The sequence below is a fragment of the Gekko japonicus genome, unplaced genomic scaffold (assembly GCF_001447785.1).
Source record: "Gekko japonicus isolate JY-2015 unplaced genomic scaffold, Gekko_japonicus_V1.1 scaffold916, whole genome shotgun sequence".
In the NCBI taxonomy this organism is placed as follows: domain Eukaryota; kingdom Metazoa; phylum Chordata; class Lepidosauria; order Squamata; family Gekkonidae; genus Gekko; species Gekko japonicus.
Window position 1 is genome coordinate 596,663 of NW_015164697.1, and position 21,269 is coordinate 617,931.

The 21,269-nt window shown below is 46.8% G+C and overlaps 1 protein-coding gene across 1 annotated transcript in view; it reads left to right on the top strand.

Annotated features, from left to right (window-relative positions):
* MTOR (mechanistic target of rapamycin (serine/threonine kinase)) overlaps positions 1–21,269 on the top strand; it is a 106,115-nt gene that overhangs the window by 79,333 nt on the left and 5,513 nt on the right. The window contains exons 34-52 of the mRNA XM_015409471.1: positions 3,352–3,477; positions 5,771–5,902; positions 7,345–7,460; positions 7,663–7,780; positions 8,325–8,531; positions 10,480–10,580; positions 10,814–10,910; positions 11,448–11,546; positions 11,636–11,758; positions 13,739–13,921; positions 15,091–15,225; positions 15,345–15,519; positions 16,927–17,062; positions 17,366–17,513; positions 17,677–17,799; positions 18,658–18,740; positions 19,406–19,478; positions 19,644–19,718; positions 20,533–20,668. Of these exons, the coding sequence (XP_015264957.1) occupies positions 3,352–3,477; positions 5,771–5,902; positions 7,345–7,460; positions 7,663–7,780; positions 8,325–8,531; positions 10,480–10,580; positions 10,814–10,910; positions 11,448–11,546; positions 11,636–11,758; positions 13,739–13,921; positions 15,091–15,225; positions 15,345–15,519; positions 16,927–17,062; positions 17,366–17,513; positions 17,677–17,799; positions 18,658–18,740; positions 19,406–19,478; positions 19,644–19,718; positions 20,533–20,668 (2,386 nt within the window). The remainder of the gene's footprint in view (positions 1–3,351; positions 3,478–5,770; positions 5,903–7,344; positions 7,461–7,662; positions 7,781–8,324; positions 8,532–10,479; positions 10,581–10,813; positions 10,911–11,447; positions 11,547–11,635; positions 11,759–13,738; positions 13,922–15,090; positions 15,226–15,344; positions 15,520–16,926; positions 17,063–17,365; positions 17,514–17,676; positions 17,800–18,657; positions 18,741–19,405; positions 19,479–19,643; positions 19,719–20,532; positions 20,669–21,269) is intronic.

Genomic DNA, 21,269 nt, shown 5'->3' on the forward strand with positions numbered 1-21,269 from the left:
TGGAAGGAGAAAAGCCAAAAGCACGAACTACCTGGGATACATTCGGCATTCTGCTCTCTTTGTTCCTCCAGGAAGACCATCAGTTCAGGTCTCTGTCCTTTCTCTCCCTCTTGCATTTTTGCCCTCTGTGGTAAGTTCTGCTGAGAGAGAGTGACCAGCTCCAGGTCCCCCTACGAGCATCATGTCCGAAATGGGGATGAGAACCTGTCTTTCCCTTGTCGTAGTCCAACACCCTAACCCAATGCTTCAGTACTTGGCCTGAATGCAAGCCAGTATCTTGAGCTGCCTGTGCTAGGAAACCAAGGAGCAATTGTTTAGAGAGCCAGTGGTTAGAGGGTTGGAGTTTGCCCCGGCATGCCTAGGTTCCCATCCCCGTTCGGCATAAAGCTGACGAGATGAAATTGGGCCAATCACATACTGTCGGACCTACTTCACATGGTTGTTGTACGGATAAAAGGGATTACCTGTGTGTAGAGGAGAGAGATTGGTTACTCCAGGAAGAGAATTGTGAGAAGAGATACAAGATGCACCTCTGACTGAAGATGTTATTTTTTTGCACATTATCATCTGTGTTGTCACAGCTACAAGGGCTAGGAACTTGCCTTTCATAATAGTGAAAAACAGATGGAGTAGGAAACCCCGATTGCTGAGCTGGAAGTCAGGTCCTACTCAGAATTCTCCACATTTGTGGGATTACTAAAGACAGTCTTCCCTGCCACCGTCTTAGCTTCGTGCCCACAAAGAGGACCCGCCATTCTCTCACCCAGTGGCAGTAAGCCTCTGTTTTCCCCACCTGCCCCTGGAAGATTCTGTATAGCGGATGAATTCCCTGAATTCAGCCCAGACCCTGCCTCCATCTGCACTGTGGTTGACGTGGAGCTGTTGTGGCAGGCAGCACCAGTGGGCGAGAAGCAGACTGGTCTGCTGATGTAGTTCGCCAGCCAACAACGCACACCCGTTGTCAGCACGGTGGCCTGATCACTACAGAGGCCGTTGAAATGCCAGCACTGGGCAGAAGGAGCAGGAAAACACTATAATAAAGTGTGTGTGAGAACAAGCGACAGACGGAGACAGACAGAGGGAGAGGACACCCTGCTCCCCCCCCCCATCCTTTTCCCCCCCTTCTTGTTTTTCTACCTTTTTGCTGGCACTAACCGTGGTCGAAACCAAGAATAGTGTGAAGTTCTTTTTGGAAATGTCGTCAGACCCCTGCCTTGTTGTTTTGAAAGGGATTTAGGCGAACACAGAAGTTATTGCTTCATTTTTTTTAATCTGTTCCTGTTACAGAAGGCTGATCGTTCATCCTTTCCCCTTCCCCTCCTTTTTTCCATTAATGAACGTCATTAAATTTGGAGAACTGGGCCAGCTTCTTGCACAGTGGCTACTATGTACAATCCCAAAGGACTAGTTCTGATTCACAGAAGCATTCAGGATGGAGTGGTGTGCAAACGGGGCGGGGGGGAGAGATCTGTGTGTGTGTGCATATGAAAAATAAAACAGTGAAGTTCCCATTTAGGAAAATCAAGCTTCATTCAGCATCAGCCAAAGCAGTAACAGCTTGTTTGAGGCACAGCATTCCCTGTTTTGTCCTCACTGCAAAATAGGGTATATTTTGTCTCTTCATTCCTCCCTTTTCCTGTCTGTCCCTAGGGGCTAAGGTGCTTTAGCATAGACATAGATGGGTGGCCGTGTTAGTCTGTCTGAAGCAGTAGAAAAGAGCAAGAGTCCAGGAGCACCTTAAAGACTAACAAAATATGTGGCAGGGTATGAGCTTTTATGAGCTTGTACCCTGTCCTGAAGAAGTGAGCAGTGATTCATGAAAGCTCATACCCTGCCACAAATTTTGTTAGTATAGGCAGATACACATGAGCATGATACACATAAAAACCCAGTTGAACAAAATGTACCACTAAACTAATGTGCCCATTTAAAAGCACTAACTATTGAGAGCTTCCGGAAGACAGAGGCAGGCTCTGGCTATTCCAGCAGGCACACGAGCTGGAAGATTCTTGATTCCTAAATGTGAAGGTTTGAATGCCCACAGAATTCTGATTTCTACCCTGGAAACCAAAATTTTGTAGTTAGTATTAGGGATGATCCAGAATGTTAGCATTCACATCCTGGGTTGGAACAATCTTCCACCAACAGTGGTGGTACAGACTCCTCTGAGTAGCTCATACACAGAACGTAATGGCAATCTTGTCATTAGTCTCTGGCAGCTTGGAGATTGGAGGTGGGCTACCTCTGATCTTAGACGTGGTGCTTCTGGTTGTTACGGCTTAAACAAACCTGTTAGACCAAGATCAACGTTAACTAGTATCCTCGGGAAGCCGTCAGTGTCACAATCAGGTGCAAATGCCAGCTGCAAAGAAGGGCACTTAACACAACCTGTGGAGCCCCTCACAACCTGTGAGCCAGCATGGTGTGATGGTTAAAGTGTCGGCCTAGGATCTGGGAGACCCAGGTTCGAATCCCCACTTGTGCCGTGGAAGCTGGCCAGGTGACCTTGGGCCAGTCACACACTCTCAGCCTCACCCACCTTACAGGGTTGTTGTTGTGGGGATAAAGCAGAGGAGAACGATGTGAACCACTTTAGGTCCCCATTGGGGAGAAAGGCAGGATATAAATTAAGTAAATAATTTGTAAATAATCAGGTGCAGAAGGTGCTCCGTGCATCTCCTCTCTTGTAAAGTGTATCTTAGGATTCGGCCCATCACCAAAAAAAAAAAAAAAGCCATTGTTCTCACTGAGGCCAAATGAACATCCCTGGACAAGGCAAGCCCCAGCAGAACTGTTGGTCTAAGTGGAATTGGTAAGTAGGTCTATATAGGGGCCTCTCTATAAGATAATAAGGGTCTCCCCCCCCAAGCCATACTTACGCAATCATTTTGTAAAAAAATTATGCATCTGGCCAACACAACATCTGGTGGCAATGCGTTCATGTAGTCTAGGGTTTTTTTTGGGGGGGGGGGTTGTTTGTTTGTTTTTTGCATCCTTCCCTTCCTCCAAGGAGCTTGCAGCAGGTATATAGCCTTCTCCCCCTACTGATAATTTTGTCCTCAGAGTAATTTTGTCAGGTAAGTTGGTCTGCATTGTAGCGCCTAGCTTAAAGTCACCCACAGAGCTTCATGGCAGAATGGAAGTTTGCACTTCAGTCCCTCTCACTGCCACATGACAGTGGCTCTCGTATGCCATACTCCGACAACATTTGCTATGCTGCTGCTGCTGAATCTTCTGCTTCTTCTTGTCTCAGTCCTGCTGCCCCTTAATTTTAGTTAGGTGGCAGCAGCAAAGAAGCCTTACAGGGACACTGAATTCTAAGAGGGCCTGTTTCCACTTCCGTTTTCCCAGGGTTGCCAGCAGATCGTTGAGGACTGGCAGAGGATACTCATGGTTCGGTCCCTTGTCGTCAGCCCCCACGAGGACATGAGGACGTGGCTCAAGTATGCGAGTTTGTGCGGCAAGAGTGGAAGGCTGGTAAGTGCACTGGAGGTCCATCTTGCCCAGTGAACCAGATGTTGGCAGCTAAGGCCAGTGTTTACAGTAGACACCGTGTCAGCAGATGTGGGGACCAGGAGCCTCATTTGATTAACACTTCTTGCCTCCCCAGAATCATAGGACTAAGACCAAATTGTGGAATAGCAAATATAAATGGTTCAAGTATCTGATGCATAAATATCAAGGCTCGCATACCAAAACAGTTGCTTCCCCCCATCTTTTTGCCTCAGCATATGAGTTGCTTCTGTGTTACAAGCTCAGTTTTTCACATGGTTGTAGTAATAGTTGTTACTTCAAAGAGCTTGCTGAATCACAAGCAATTCCCACTCATGGTTGGCTGCTGTACGAAAAGCATTTACCTCCAAAAAAAAAAAAACATCCTTGTAACTTCCAGAAATGGCTCTTGCTCAAAGCAAATGAATTATTGCAGGAACAGGCCTCTCTTGGAAGTAACAGCTTTTCACTGCTGTTATTGACAGATTTTTTTGTGCATGTACACATACAAGCAGAATCCTCCCAGTGCAAGCTTTGTCTTCTCTTGGAACCGCGCCTCTCATTGGACAGTTTCTGTGCAGTGACTCAGGGTCTCTGAGGGAAGAGAAAGCGAGAAGATGTCTCAGCAAGGACTATAATAAAATTGTTATAATGTGAGAGGAATGTGGGCTTCCCTTTATGTGGGTGGAAAGCAAATGTTTGCCTGCCTGTTGTTCCTTAGAACTAATTCTAGTAAGGACCCCAATATCTAAAGTCTGGGTCTGATGTATACATTCCTTTTGCTAAGGATTGCAATCCGTGGTCACTCGCATACCCTGCATGCCTGGAAAACGTGTAGTCTGCAAAACAGTAACAAGCAGATCTTGCCACTGTCAGAACCAAGACAATTTCAGGATGACTGCAGGATGACTGTTTCACTATTAATTAGAGTTGTCGAACAAAAAGAAATCATTTTATTTTTTTCCATTACTGTTTGCTTTTTAGTTATAGTGGTTTCCTAGTTACCTGTTTTCTTTTTGTTGGCTTTGGTATTCTTATGATCTTGGATGAGTCTATAGCCCCTTCATAAATCACCTTTGGATTATCTTTTTTTTTTTTTTAATCCTGTCCTTTCAACAAGGAGCTGAAGGCAGCAGATATGACTGGAGCATCAGCTCTGTGGGGCTTAGGCTGAGATGCACTGGTCTGAGGTCACCCAGTGAGCTCCCATGGCTCAGTGGGATTTCAAACCAGGTTTCCCCATTTTTTTGACCAACAACTAATAATTAAATATGAGTTTATAAAATTATGCATGATGCAGAGAGAGTGGACAGGAGTCAGATTTATGGACAAAGATACTCTCAACAGCACCCTCTGGTAGTGGTTTGTTTAATGAGGGATACAGATGTTCCAAGCTAAGACTGTTACTGTGTCAGAACTGATGTTCTGCTGCCAAAACCCAAAAATATAGAGTTCAAACAAGTCCCCCCCTTTGGTCCAGTCCAATCATACTCCACGGTCATCCCACTAATTTTTGCACGCTTCAGCCCCCTCCTATGGCAGCAAAGCAAGCACGGATGACTTTTTATATAGATAATGTTTACACATCTTAGCCAAAAGGCCGAGAAGCACATCTGAGTACAGCGAAGCAAGCACAGACAGTGGCCAAGGTCATCCCTGAGAAGGGAGGTATCTTAGAAGAGTTACATTGCCACTACAACAGAGCCATTCTCACACTTTTGCACTCACACACACACCCCTCTGGAATTTCCATCCCCTTGCAGGCCCCGAATCCCTGTGAATCATGGCAAACGAGATCTCGGGTTTGACAACAGGGAGAAGTTTTTCTCCTGCCATAATACTAGAACCCGAGGTCATCCACGTAAATCTGAAGGGTGGGAAGTTCAGGGCAGACAACAGGAAGTATTTCCTCACACGGGGTACAGTTAATTGGTGGAACTTGCCGCCACAGGATGTGGTCATGGCTGCCAACTTGGAAGACTTTAAAGGGGGAGTGGACAGATTCACAGAGGATGGGGCTGTCAATGACTACTCGTCATGATAGATATCTCCTGCCTGCAGTACCAGAGCTAGTATGCCTCTTTAAATCAGTTGCTGGGGAGCATAGGCAGGATGATGCTGTTGCAGTCTTCCTGTTTGTGGGCTTCCAAGAGGCAGCTGGTTGGACCAGATGGACCTTTGGTCCGATCCAACAGGGCTCTTCTTCTGTTCTTAATTAAACTGAAGAGTTGGAAGCATTCGCCGCATTCACCTGTCCTCTTCTGTTTGTTCACTCAAGGCGTTGGCCCACAAGACCCTCGTGTTGCTCTTGGGAGTGGACCCATCCCGGCAGCTGGATCACCCGCTGCCAACTGTTCATCCTCAGGTGACCTACGCGTATATGAAACACATGTGGAAAAGCGCCCGCAAGGTAAACGTTCTGAGGAATCTCAGAAATCTCTTTCCCCGCCCCCCACAGCTGTGATTGCTCAGTTTCTTATAGCTCTTGCTCAACTAGGACGAAAGGAAGGCTGGCCCTTCCTTGCCCAGCCCCCTCCCCCAGTTTTGATGTACGAATTATCTTCCTCTTTGTCCTGTGGTTTTCTACAGTCCTCCGGGTGGGCGGGTTTGTGTCTATCCTTGTGTGCTGGTTCCTGATGTATTGATGGTCAGTAAAGAAATGAGCAAGCATGTTGCGTAGCTGGCAAAGATTTTTGCAGACAAAATACCTTTTTTGCAGAGAAAAAAACATCCAGCCGACAAACAGCTGGAAAAGGCCCTGGCCAAATAGTTTGGCTTTGCAGAGCCCAGGGCTGAGTCTGTCTGGCACTCCAGCACGAGGCGAATTTACATAATCAAATCCGATAAATCTCAGACTGGCTTGCTTCTCTCTTCCTTAGAATGTGTGCTTAAAGTCTCTACTGCTGCACTGTGCTGCCACATCACTGCCTTTCTTCAGCCTCCCTCCCCTCAGGTCTTGCCAGCTGCAGGAGCTGAAGTTGTCACAGTCCCGTGTCCCAGCAGAGCATCTGCTCAAAAGCTGAAGGAGGCATCTCCAATGGCTCTTTCTGTATTTTAATTAATACTTTTTATCTCAGTGCATGTGATACAATATCACAGTGGATGAAATATATGAAAAGAACAGTATTTCAACAATGGAAAGTAATTACAGATTTGTACCTCTGCTCACTGAGAAAATATATTTAAAATATTGATAAGCCTTACCCAAAGGGAACCACTATTTTTCTTCTCGTCCATTTTTGCCGTGCCTCTCCTCCAAGGAGCTCAAGGCAACATACGTGGTTCTCCCCTTCCCCACTGTATCCTTCCAACAACCCTGCGAGGTAGGATTTAGACATAATGACTAGCCCAGAAATCACCCAGGAAGCTTCATGGGAACTTTTGAAGCCAGGTCTTCCCAGTTGTGCTGTGACGCTCTAACCACAGCACATAACATCAGAATGGGCCATATTATGGTTAGCGCAAAGTTCCAAACCATGCGCAGTTTGGAGGATCAAAAAGTGACGTATAAATCAGAGCGTGGTCTCGGTAATTTTTACAACAACTCTGCATGGTTAGGTCAGTCAGGGCCTCCTGCATACAAACCATGTGTTTTACCGTTGAGCTTGTGGGCAGCCCTTTTGAAATTATTTGTATAGCCTACAAATGGAATATTTTACCTGTCGAGTGAAAACCCAGAGTATGCCTCATGGATTTGTTAGCAGGAGTAGGTGATCCAGGTCTGCGCTTGAGAAGGGCTGGAGAACAGAGATAAGAAGAGGATCCAAGTCACCATCCCCTTAGAACGTTGGCAAAGCTCCTTGGCTATCGATGTTTCTTAACAGCATTTTCAACCACACATTCCTGTTGCAGATTGAAGCATTCCAACACATGCAGCACTTTGTTCAGACTATGCAGCAGCAGGCACAGCACGCCATTGCCAGCGAAGAGCAGCAGCACAGGCAGGAGCTCCACAAACTCATGGCACGGTCAGTACCGCCCTTCACATCACTCAGCACCCAGCTAGCAACACTGGCACACTGATCAGACACAAGGTGAAGCGCTAAACTGAGACGTCTGGTCACATAGTGGCAGCAGAGTAACCCCAGCAGAAGTATCCTTAAGCAGAGAATTCTCCTTGGTAACTAAGCTGTTGCTGCTCAAGTTTTCCCTTCTTTGTTCTGCTCTCAGATGCTTCCTGAAACTGGGTGAATGGCAGCTGAACCTCCAAGGCATCAACGAGAGCACCATCCCCAAGGTCCTGCAATATTACAGTGCCTCCACCGAACATGACCGCAACTGGTACAAGGTAAGCAAGAAGAAGGAATGAACCCCACAGATCATGGGATGAGATGGCACTGCTCTTTTGTAGCGGCTCATCAAAGAAGTCTAATCCCAGCCCAGTCTGACAGGCTGCCTTCAGCACATCTCTCTTGAATGAAGAATCAACATGCAACTCTAAAGAGATCCATGTGCAGGATGTCAAGTTTCTGTCAGATTCAAGTGCAGTAGCCCCTTAGAGACCAGCTGGGTTTTTAGTTAAGCTTTGGAGAGTCAAAGGTCCCTTTGTCAGATATCTGATGAAGGGAGCTTTGACTCTTGAAATCTTATACCCTGCGAATCTTACCAGAAGGAGATGTTCTGTGTGTCTGTTTTTTTTTAAAAAAAATTCCCTTGAAGATCCACAAAAAGTGATGAGATAATAGTCCATCTCTAATTCACATATTTGTGAAAGTGTATATCTCACTTTTCTGTTGAATAAGGTCAACCCCTCCTCCGTGGCACCCAGCACTGAACTAGCCCAGTAAATCTTAACGTTCACGAGACCCATGATGGTTATTTCTCTTTGGCAGGCTTGGCATGCCTGGGCAGTGATGAATTTTGAAGCGGTACTTCACTACAAGCACCAGAACCAAGCCAGGGATGAGAAAAAGAAGCTGCGCCATGCTAGCGGGGCCAGTGTCACCAGTGCCAACACCGAGGGCAGCAACAGCGAGAGCGAGGCAGAAAGTGCCGAGAACAGCCCCGTCCCTTCGCCCGTGCAAAAGAAGGTGACAGAGGTAGGACCAAAGCGGGCAGCCGAGGGACTGGAGCGCTTTCTGCTTACACTACTGATTTATTGTGTTTGTACATATAATAGATTTAGTGGGGTGTGGATGGCAGTCTCTGCAGACCACTGGACTTCCCTCCAGAGCTGAAGTTAGGCTGTGGGGCTGGCCAGAGAAGCAGCCCTTCCGTGATGTTTGTATCCCTCCCTTCCTCGAGGTGCTCAGGGCCATGTGTAGGAAAAGAATGTAGCCCATTTTGGGTCCCCTTTGGAGAGCAAGGCGGGCTATAAATAAAGTAAATACACTAGGTCACCTCTCAGCATTCAGGGTTTCTTAGTTTAGGGGAAAAGATGGCTCATAGTACACTCCTGTGCTGCAGAAGTACTCCAGTCATAGAATCAAGAAGTTGGAAGGGGCCTAAAGACCACCCAGTCCAACCCCCTGCGCCATGCAGGATGACCTAAAGCAGGGGTGGCCAAACTGCAGCTCGGGAGCCACATGTGGCTCTTTCACACATATTGTGCTGCTCCCGCCAGGGCAGCTGGTGAAGCGAAGAGGACGCATCCTTTTTCTCTCCCGCCCTCCGTCCTATCAGACCCCAGAGTAACCACTCTTTACGCAATAGTCCTTAATCAGGGTTATTGGTAAGATTTGGACTTCTGGTCAGGTTAACACCTTTGCCAGAACTAACAAGCAATAGCACAGGGTCGGGAATTGGGGAATGGGTTCCACCCCTCAGACACATGTCACACTCTCTCAGGCATACTACAGGTCATGAAAAGACTACGACCTGTCTAGCCATATCTCAAGACTCCTTTCTCCCAAGGCCACAGGTCCAGCTGGAACCTGTGAACCATACAGGGGTAGCTTCCAATGTCAGGGAGGACTGATAAGGCAACAAGCGGAGCCAGCGGATGTGCAAAGTGGGCAGAGGTTACAAAAGCGAAAGTGAGCATTAGCAGCGGTAGGGCAACAATAAACAATCATTGATCATGGTACAAAGACAGGCATTACTCATGGTAGGGGTCCCAACCTGACACCTCCCTCCCATCTGGTTTCTTTGTTTCTCTTTCTCTCTTTCTTTCCACCTCTTTCCTTCTTTCTTTTCACCTCTCTCTTAGACAAATAAATATCATTAGTAAACAAATAAATACCATTCGACAAATAAATATTATCAGTGTCTGTTTTTACACCTTTGGATTTTATTTTTGGCAGTCTCGTTTAATGTTAATAAAACTCAAATTTGCATATTTTTAAATAAAAACATGTGTGTAATATTTATTTTATGTGGCTCTTACACTGAGCAAGTTTGGTCACCCCTGACCTAAAGCATCTAAGGCTATTGAAAACAGTGGACTTAGGCTGGAGGAACTGTGTAGGATTTTACCATGAGGTTTACTGACATTTTGTACAATTTTATTTCTGGTGTGAAGAAAGTGGCTAGGAGCCTGAGCCCCAGGGCTCCGAATGAGCAAACAGTATTGATGGGCAGTGGATAACATGACAGGCAAAAGAAATGTGCTGCTTGATTGCTGCAAGATGTGCCATTGGCTTAGGTGGCTTTCAGTTATGCACACTGGTGGAAATTTATGCCCATAGATAGCTGATTAGTCAAGATACCTAAATGTGACCTCCTTGTCTGGAGGCAATCTTCTTCTGAACACCCATGGGTTGGCTAAGGGGCAAAAGCAAACCAAGGCTATTGCTGGGGGGGGGGGTGTTTGGCTTTCAAGCAACATCAGGCTCACTTCTGGGGAAGAGATGGCTCTGTGCCAGGTGTAGACAGAGCCTGATCCAGCGTGGCTCTTTCCATGTTCCTATGGCTGAGGCTGCTTTCAAGTGGCTTTGCAGGCACAGCAAGCCAGGTGTTCGGCCAGTTCTGTGCTTCCTTGGTCCCCCAAAATTAAATGCTTGATTCTTGTATCTGTGGAGATTGATATTCAGTGTTTCTTCCCAAAAGGACTTGTCCAAGACCCTCCTGATGTACACCGTTCCTGCTGTCCAGGGCTTCTTCCGGTCCATCTCATTGTCCAGAGGCAATAATTTGCAGGATACACTCAGGTGACCAATTGAGAACTGAACCATTGCATTTTACCAGTGATTGTCAGGTGCTTTTTGTTTGGCTTGCCTGTGTTTCGCTGAACCCAGTAAGTGATAATGATTGTGCAATTATAATGGATTGTTGTGCTTTTTTATTATTTTTTTTTTTTTATCCCCCCCCCCCCCCCGTCCTACTCATTTTGGAAGGCTCTTTGAAAAACTTATCCCTGTACATCTTGGCTTTCTTTTGTCAGAGTCCTTACTTTATGGTTTGACTACGGACACTGGCCAGAAGTGAACGAAGCTCTTGTTGAAGGGGTCAAGGCCATCCAGATAGACACCTGGTTACAGGTAAAGAATTGGTTTAAATATGGGTTCCTCATCTTGAGAATTTGGTGTAGTGGTTAAGTGCGCTGACTCTAATCTGGGAGAACCGGGTTTGATTCCGCACTCCTCCACTTGCAGCTGCTGGATGACTTTGGGCAAGCCATAGTTCTGTCAGAGCTGTTCTCTCAGCCCCACCGACCTCACAAGGGTGTCTGTTGTGGGGGGAGGAAGGGAAAGCAGTTTGTAAGCCGCTCTGAGACTCCGAGTGAAGGGCGGGGTATAAATCCAATCTCTTCTCTTTTTCTTCTCTTATTTAAATCACCAAATTACCAGATCTGTAGTATAAAAACTAAACAAAGTGTGGTTGAAGGGAATGTTTCTGTCTTGGACCAAAGAGCGGGAAGATGAACCAGATGCCCTTTTGTAACCACATTATTCCATTGCTGTGTTTGTGACTTGAGGTCTCTGGCTGTGATTTAAGAGTTCTGCACTTTGAAAGATTAGCAAGGATTAATGACTGGGCTTGTGGTTTTTTCCCCTTCTGTCCCTGTCTACAACCAGGTGATTCCTCAGCTCATTGCTAGAATTGATACTCCTCGCCCTTTGGTGGGTCGACTTATTTACCAGCTGCTCACAGATATCGGCAGGTACCACCCACAGGTGAGCTTCCCCCCTCCCAGCCCTGCTGTGGCTCCAGATTTGTAAATGAGCAGCATTTATTGATTGCTTCTTTCTGCCGTCTGCCCTAGGCTTTGATCTATCCGCTGACTGTAGCTTCAAAGTCTACTACCACAGCCCGTCACAATGCTGCCAACAAAATCTTGAAGAATATGTGTGAACACAGCAACACGCTGGTCCAGCAAGCCATGATGGTAAGTAGACGAACATGTGTGCATCTCTCCTATGCGCACAACAATGCATGTCACAGAAAAGCATTAAAGTTCCAACTTTCTAGATATCAAAGATCCAACATGGGTTGCATCATTTTAGTTGATATCTCTCTCAACTTCAAAATTCACAAGCCAGCTGTAATTATTATGAATTTTGCTTTGGTATACACCTATAGTTCTGATATAGAAGTACATTATTCAGCTCTCACCTAACCTAATTATTCCCCAGCAGTCTGCTGGGACAGACTAGAAGGCTGCAAGGAATAAATCAGCTAAACAATCAAAACCTCCTAGGAAGCCAAAGAACCCACTTGCCGAGAGAGCTCTCTGTTGATTCTCTGCCTGATTTACTCTCTGGTGTGATCTCCTTCCAGTTGACCTCTGCTGAGACCGGGGGGATTCTGAGATGTCTTTGTATGAGGCCTGGTTATTGAGTGGCTCCCAATTTAATGACATAGCAAAATTATCCACCCTCCAAAACGGTGCATGAACTCATGCAGAAACACAGCGAGCAGACCCCTCTCACAAACCTCAGCAACGGTTTAAGAATGGTGTGCCTCATGCAGAAAAACTATGTCCCTCGGCCATTTTATTTTGGAAAAGATACCAGCTGTCACAAGCCTGGGGAACACTGACCTAGCCAGTCACCTGCATGAGATGAGATTCAGGGGATGCAGCAAGGTCTAGAATGTACCAGAAATCCCTCTCTGAGGCCAAGCAGTGAAAGCTCCTTCCTTCCACCTGACTAGCAGCTGCCATGTCATGTGCTTGCAAGATAATGTGGAGTGCCCAGCCTTCTGCATTGCCTCATTTTTCTCCCCAGAAAAGCTCCTTGCCTTTTCACAAGGTAGAAGAGAGCCGCCTTTTAAACTGAACATAAGAACATAAGAGACGCCAATGTTGGATCAGGCCAAAGGCCCATCCAGTCCAACACTCTGTCACACAGTGGCCAAAAATGCCAGGTGCCATCAGGAGGTCCACCAGTGGGGCCAGGACACTAGAAGCCCTCCCACTGTTGACCCCCCCCCCTCAAGCACGGAGTGTGCATTCTGGGCAAAATAGTTCTTATACCTACATATTGACCAGGAAATTGCTGGGGACAGGGAGCTGCATCACCATTGTGTGTGAATACTCTGCTAAAGAGGCACTTGGTGCGCCCTCTAGCTGCCATTTATGAATGTTGTCCAACTTTGACAACACGGGAGATTGTACAGTACCTAATCTGAGTCTCTTTTTTGCACCACGGGTGTAAATTAAGATCTGAGTCCAGTAGCACCTAAAAACCAACAAGATTTCCAGGGTCTTGTTGGTCTTTAGGTTCTACTGGACCCAAATCTTACTCTTCTGTCGCAGATCAGTATGACTACCCACCTGAAACTATCAAGTGGAAATTAGAATTATTCCTGTGGAGTAACACACGTCAAAAACATGACCCCCCCCCCCCCCCCCCCAGGAAAGATCTATATGCAGGGTTCTGGATTTCTGATTATTCCAGTTTGTAGATCTTTCTGAAAAGTCAGATGTGTAATTTTGAAGTAATATTCCCCTACCTGTGTTTCTCCATGGAATCGGTCTGATGCCTTTTCTATGGGGATACATTGCTCACTCTCTGTACAGATTAATGCCATGGTAAGTTGGAGCTCTTTAGAAGAGCACATGCTTGAGAAGTTGTGACTGTATATTAACAACTGAAGCTGTCGTATGAGTCAGACCACCGGTCCATCTAGCTCAGCATTATCTGTTCTGGCTGACAGCGGCTCTCAGTGGTCTCGGCCAGAGAAAGGGCCTTCCCAGCTCCTGGTACCTGAGATCCTGCATGCAGAGCAGGTGCCTCTCCCTCCCATTGGTTTCAGTGAGTGAGCAGGGCCTCCTGTCTTTGGACCTCTGTGGCCAGAGGAAGCCGTTCTGGGCCAGATGGACCAGTGGCAGGAAGCAGAGGCTCATATCTCGCATCAAATCTAGGTCAGCGAAGAGCTGATCCGTGTGGCCATCCTTTGGCACGAGATGTGGCACGAAGGGCTGGAAGAGGCATCCCGTCTCTATTTCGGGGAGAGAAACGTGAAGGGGATGTTTGAAGTGCTGGAGCCACTGCATGCCATGATGGAGCGTGGGCCACAGACTCTCAAGGAGACATCTTTCAATCAGGTACGGATGAATGGAAAGGACCCTTATTTGCTGCACTGTTAAAGAGAGATCAGTCCTAGGTGGTGGTTGTTGCATGCAAAATGGAAACCAGAGATTCCATTAGGAAAGTTATCCTGAGGTTAAAAATAAACTGCTTCTGGGCACCAAGAAACCCCACTATGTTACAGCTACCCCACTTGTGCTTTGCGGTTCACTGTGTTTCTCTAACTGTGAATGTTGCCCACTCACCCATTTGCAGAGGATTCTGGGAGACAAGCTCAGGGTGTTCAAGCTTTTCCTTTAGAGCACTGGGCAGGTCTGTTAAGTGTCCCTTGTGAAATAAAGAGTACACATTGCATGGGAACACTAGCCTTTTGGAGGAGCTTGTCGGCAGTTTCTGATCTTGTTTAAACCCCAGGGGTTTCATAGAGCACAGCTGGGAAACCACTGGCCTAATTGTTTATCCCAAGATGAATGAGAGAGGAGTCGGGGTTTACAGGTCTTGCCAAATGCTTCCATTCCTCTCACACAGATCCGATCTCACCTCTTTGAATGCTTAAAGAAATAGGAGTTAAAGAGGCTTTTATTCCAGAATTATTGGTTGTATACATGGACATGTAGGAATGGAGACACCCAGAGTACTTTTCTGCCCTTGCGCCCACAGCTGGAAAAGTCACATGTGGTCCTGACATCTGGCCCCCTGACAGAAAGTGCTCCCTGAAGAAGCTGAGAGTCCCCAGAGGGCAATGCAGGCAAATGGGAGCCCTTGGGTCGAGCAGCAGAACAACCCACTCGCTCCCAAGCTTTCCAAATGCAGAGAATCTGCAAAGTGTAGCTGATCAGGATAAAATCTCTCAAGAACCTTTAACAAACAGGAATAATGCAGTAGCAGGAGAAAGCAGTGCAGACGCCAGATGAGGAATGTGTTTCTGTCCTTGACTGAGAAACAGGGAGTTGCATGGGGAAGAGTAGAGATGCCACGTAAGAAATAAGCTGTTATCCCTGAGTCAAGATTTAAAGAAGGGAAGCCAAAAATTGTCCCATTTGGGGCTGAATGTCTGTCTTCCAGAAGGCAGAGAAAAAAGATTCCTCGGACTTTCAGAGGCAGAGAGAGGGTATGGCATCCAGGCAGGTTCTTCTTGCTTCAATAAGCACGGAATTATTAAAGGTTCTCCCCCCCCCCCACTTAGGCTTACGGCAGAGATCTGATGGAGGCTCAAGAGTGGTGCCGGAAATACATGAAATCAGGAAACGTCAAGGACCTCACCCAAGCCTGGGATCTGTACTACCACGTCTTCAGGCGTATATCTAAGCAGCTGCCTCAGGTGGGGGGAGAGGTACAGTTTATATTCCCACACACCCCAACAGTGCGGCACTCTGCCATCGCCGAGAAGCCGTGGCCGTCTCCAAAGCCTTATATTAAAAGTGCTTTTCTTGCCGGTAGCTGACCTCCTTGGAGCTCCAGTACGTTTCCCCCAAACTCCTGATGTGCCGAGATTTGGAACTGGCCGTCCCAGGAACATACGATCCCAACCAGCAAATCATCCGCATTCAGTCCATTGCCCCGTCACTGCAGGTGATCACTTCCAAGCAGAGGCCAAGGAAACTGACTTTAATGGGTAAGAAGATTTGTGGGTGAAAAGAGGGGAGACTCACAGCACCCCTTTTCTGGTACTCTGATGGCCGACGGCTTTTCAGAAGGATTAGTAGATTCCTTGGTGGGTAGGTCCATCTGTGGCTATTAGCCGTGCTGCTCTTAGGCTTACTGGGTGGTTTGGGGCCAGTCATGCTTTCTCAGGCTCGCATATCTCACAGCAGCCTTCCCCAACATGGTGCCCACCGACACCTTTCCTGGTGCCTGCCAAGAGTTTTTGGAAAGCGGGCAGGGCCATGTGGGGCTTCTGCCCAGCGAGGCTTCTGATTGGCCATTGGAGATTTGATTTGCTGTGCAGGTTTTTAAATATATTGCTTTGGGAGCAGCTGCCATCACAGCACAAGGATCATCACCGTGTGGATGAAGGTAAACTGCGGCAGCTATTTTGTGGCTGTACCCACCATAGGGTGTCAGAATTCCAATGGTGCTCACAGGCTCAAAGAGTTTGGGGACTCCTGCCTCGCGGGGTTGTTGTGAGGATAAAATGGAAAAGGGGAGAACCGTGCCCACTGCCCTGAACTCCTTGGAGAAAGGCAGAATGAAAAAATGTACTAAATAGACTACAAGCTAGGGGCCATGCAAAGAATTACAAGAAGAAGAAGAGAAGAGATTGGATTTATACCCCGCCCTTCACTATCCAAGGGAGTCTCAGAGCGGCTTACAAACTCCTTTCCCTTCCCCTCCCCACAACAGGCACCCTGTAAGGTAGGTGGGGCTGAGAGAGCTCTGAGAGAAACGGCTCTTTTTCAAGAACAGCTGTGCCAGAACTATGGCTTGCCCAAGGTCATCCAGCCAGGTGCAAGTGGAGGAGTGGGGAATCAAACCCAGTTCTCCCAGATTAGAGTCTGCGCACTTAACCATGACACCAAACAGGCTTACAAGGGGAAAGACAACAGTTTGGGAGTCCAACCCCAAAATCGCTCCTTCCGTGAGTCAGTTTGGTGTAGTGGGTAAGTGCGCAGACTCTTATCTGGGAGAACCAGGTTTGATTCCCCACTCCTCCACTTGCACCTGGCTGGATGACCTTGGGCAAGCCATAGTTCTGGCACAGCTGTTCTTGAAAAAGAGCCGTTTCTCTCAGAGCTCTCTCAGCCCCACCTACCTTACAGGGTGCCTGTTGTGGGGAGGGGAAGGGAAAGGAGTTTGTAAGCCGCTCTGAGACTCCGAGTGAAGGGTGTGGTATAAATCCAATATCTTCTGTTCTATAAGCCTTCAGGGACTTGAGCAGGCAAATGTCTCCTCCCATCTCCTTTTTCTCCCTTTAATTCCATTTCAACTGCTCTCACTGTTCTGTGCCTCCTGGAGTAAGATCGTCCCTCATTACACTCGCTCGTTGAATCATCTTAATCTCATGCCTCCTCTTCCTACACAGGAAGCAACGGGCATGAGTTTGTGTTCCTTCTGAAGGGTCACGAGGACCTGCGTCAGGATGAAAGAGTAATGCAGCTCTTCGGCCTTGTGAATACTCTGCTTGCAAACGACCCAACATCCCTCCGTAAAAACCTCAGGTCTTTAAAGCAAATCCAGTCTCTTGTGGTGTGGAATATGTGTGTTGTCAATAAGGATGGGTCAGACACCTCTGGCTTTTGGCAGAATGTTCAGCCCCAAAGCACAGCCAGTTTAAGATACTGTGTTGTTTTGGAGTTACCTGGGTATAATTGCTGTGCACCCCGGGTGAGCGAGAATATGAACTTTGGTGGGCTTGTTAAGTATCTTTCTCTGTGTTTGAACTGGTGAGTTTATGAATTAGTATGACTGCTTCTCAGAACCCAGCTGTTTGAAGTTAAATTTCATTATCTCGGTTGTTCTAGCATACAGCGATATGCAGTCATTCCACTGTCTACAAACTCTGGCCTTATAGGCTGGGTGCCCCACTGCGACACTCTGCACGCGCTCATCCGAGACTATAGGGAAAAGAAGAAGATCCTGCTCAACATTGAACACCGCATCATGCTCAGGGTGAGGCCACAGCAACAAATACAGAGGTCTTCCGGGGGAAGGGGGGAAGTTTGGGCATGTATTACTGCTTTGGGCAAGCCCTGGGGAGCTGTACCATCTCTCTGTCAGAACTGTGCCTCTTGAAGGAGCACAATAGTCGCTGAGTGTTTCTCTTGTTTTGTAGATGGCTCCAGATTATGACCACCTCACGCTGATGCAAAAGGTGGAAGTGTTTGAACATGCTGTGAACAATACAGCCGGAGATGATCTAGCTAAACTTCTGTGGCTAAAGAGCCCCAGCTCTGAGGTACAGCCTTCTCAGTCTATTTCTGATGCCTTGTGCAAATATTAAAATATGCCTTGTATGAAAACTTGGTATTCACCAAATGCGTTGTGTCATCAAACAAGGTGGTATGCAAGTTCCCCAGAACTAGATCTGTGCTATAAATAGAGAGGATTTGAATTTTAAAATATGTAGGAAGCAAGATGCTACGCACTTGCAGCTAATAGAAAAAGGGAACTCTGTAGTTTTCCCTCTTTCTGTGTGAATATAAATATTTCATGCAGAACAAAGTTTGAGTCCAGTGGCATCTTTAAGACCAACAAAGTTTAATTCTGGGTATAAGTTTTCATGTGCATGCACAGAAAAAGGTCCCTCTGGACTCAAACTTTGTTCTTTTGCTTCAAACCAACATAACTACCCACGTGAATATATTTCATGCAGAAAAATAGCAAACTACAGAGTCCCCGCCTTTCTGTTTACTAGTTGCAAAGTAGCTGTTGTCCCATTAAGCCCTTTCACTGATTGGCCAAGATGCTGTTATGCCATGGAATGTTCACCAGCATTCTGATTGCCAAGGGAGGGGAAAGTCAGTCATGAAATGTAAACAGCACATGGGCTATGAGGAAAGTGGAATGTTAATGGGCAGGAAACTCACTCTTGGTAGGCATGGGGAGAGAGTTAACGTGTGGCAGAGTGGCAGAGTTGTGAGTGATTGAATTTCACATTGATTTAAAATATCTCTGGTTTCCTTTACTGAGCATAAATGTAACCACTATAGGGTTGTTGTTGTTTTTTCTTAACATGACTTTTTTCTGCAGTCACTTCTCTAGTGTACAGAGTTCACTTGGGTTTGCAAGTGGCTCATAATCTGTTTGTTTTTAGGTGTGGTTCGACAGGAGAACAAATTATACTCGCTCGCTAGCAGTGATGTCCATGGTTGGTTACATCTTGGGTCTTGGTGACAGGCAAGTGACACAAGATTCATTTTCCCTCAAAAGCAACTGAATAGAACCTAGAAGGGACCAGGAAGCCATAAAATCTGGTCCCAATACGCAGGTCTCCACACATCAGTAATTCACGCAGATTAACCCATGGGTGTGGTTGTTGTACGCTGTGTTTATTAATATATTGGGAAGCTGTTTGGTTTGGTTGACTGAGTTTTTTGCTTGGTGTTTTAGTTTCCTTCCTTCCTTCCTTCCTTCCTTCCTTCCTTCCTTCCTTCCTTCCTTCCTTCCTTCTCTGTATGCATTCTGCATACTTTTATTATTCTAGCAAAACTGGAGTCCAGTAGCACCTTAAAGACCAACAAGATTTTCAGGGAATAAGTCTTTTGAGAATGGAAGCTCCCTTCATCAGATACCTGACGAAGGGCACTTTGACTCTCACAAGCCTATTCTGTGGAAATCATCTTGGTCTTTAAGGTCTGCTGGACTCCAGTCGTGCTTTTCTACTGTAGGTCAACATGGCTGTCTATTATGCTAGTGTAAGCTGCCTTGACAGCCAGATTGCTGGGGAGCATGGGGAATAAATTAATTTGAAAGGCCCAGAAACATTTATTCAATCTTCTAAAGAGAGTGGGTAAATTCTGTAAGTCGGTGACCCTTCAGTTACTGTTCCATTCCTCCCACAGGCACCCATCCAACCTTATGCTGGACAGACTGAGTGGCAAGATTCTGCACATAGACTTTGGGGACTGCTTTGAGGTACTTTGCCGGGATTCTTCTTTAGCAAGAAAGTGAATAAATAAAATTAGATTTGTTTTAACCCAGAGGAAGGCCTTCCTAATTAGCTCGGCACCCTCTTCTCAGGAAGGGAATATCTGCACAGTCTCCCTTATAATGAGCTCTCCTCCCTCCTGGCCTTTTCAGGTTGCGATGACCAGGGAGAAGTTCCCTGAGAAGATTCCGTTCAGGCTGACGAGGATGTTGACCAACGCCATGGAGGTAAATGAGAGCCGGCAATGGGCTGTCCTTAAGCAGAAGGGGGGAGGGTGAGGGAAAGGCCTGTGGCTGCCCCTGGAAGTAATATCCCTGCGATTTCTGTCCTCATAACATTTTATTACATTGGTTTGTCGTCCGTTCAAGATCCTTATCAGGGATTTGCCCAGAAGGAGGTCAGTAATGGTCGACAGTTTTCCCTGAAAGACACCTTGGCCACCGTTGCTGAGGTCCCCCCACAATGCGTTGCCTCAAGTGTATGTCGGGGATGTTCTAGGGTGGCATGGTCATTTCTCCCAGAGCAGCAAGAGTCCTGCCAATACTCCATGTACACTGGACGTGCATCCTAGAATGTGGCCCAGAATCCTCTGCACAAGGAGTTGTATCATGAACAATTCTCAAGCAGCCTCCCTCTGCTGTTTTTAACTTACTGGTCTCTTTGCTCGCATTTCCCTGTAATCACAGGGACAAGCTGCTAACAGGGAGCTCCCTGTGGCTTCCCTTCCCCTGCAGTTGTTGACACAGGAGCCTCTTGCCCTCAGCAGCTCTGACCCCCCCCCTGCATTCTCTGACCCCCCCCTGCTCTTTTGTGTGTCTGCCTAAAAGAAAACGAGTCCTTTGAAAACCCAGTTCTGTGTTTCTTTGAAAACCCAACAACTTCTGTGTTTCAGATTGAATCAAACTTTGGTTTCCTTAGCATACCATTTGGAGTGATGTGCATGCACAGGGCCTTGCACTGCAGTAGCGATGACTCCTTTGGGGGGATACTCACGTGTAAGAGCTGGAATTTCAGCTTCCCTCCCCCCCCAATCCTCAACAGGTGACCGGCTTAGATGGCAATTATAGAATCACCTGCCACACTGTGATGGAAGTCCTGCGGGAGCACAAAGACAGCGTCATGGCAGTGCTGGAAGCCTTTGTGTATGACCCTTTGTTGAACTGGAGGCTGATGGACAGTAAGTTGACTCCAAAGAGCAGTGGCAGAGGGCTCATTTTGGGATCAAATTGTCCTGGGCTGCTGGGCCATTGTGCAGCATCACTGTGTGACCAGCTCATGGGCTGAAATTTAAGCCAACTTGAATTCAGTAGAGCTAAGAAGGCAGGAGAAAGGGCTGAGTGAGTTTGTGGATTAGGACATACAGGTACAAAATCAGCTTCCCGCTAATTCCAGATGTTCATTTCCGCTTGTCTGTACAACATCTGCTCTTATGTGGAGAAAGCATTGGTGTTCATTTAGAATATTCATGAAGATAAAGAAAAGAACCTAGTTATAGCTGTCAATGTGTTCCATTGTTTTAGCAGCAGCACATTATGGATGAATGTCTCTGCAGCATCTTTTTTTTAAATTTTGCCAATAGTTAAGCATCAGCATTGTAGATAAAGTCTGCAGTTGTGACTGGAGGGTCCTCTTCTATTTTATAGTTCCCTTCCATCAATGTTCCATATTAGAAACCCCCCATATTAGCTTTCTTAACTCCCCTCAGATTTAAAAGATATTTGCCATGGGAGAGGGTTGAAGGGAAAAAGCCGCATTGGTGAGGCACTCATTCCCCCCCC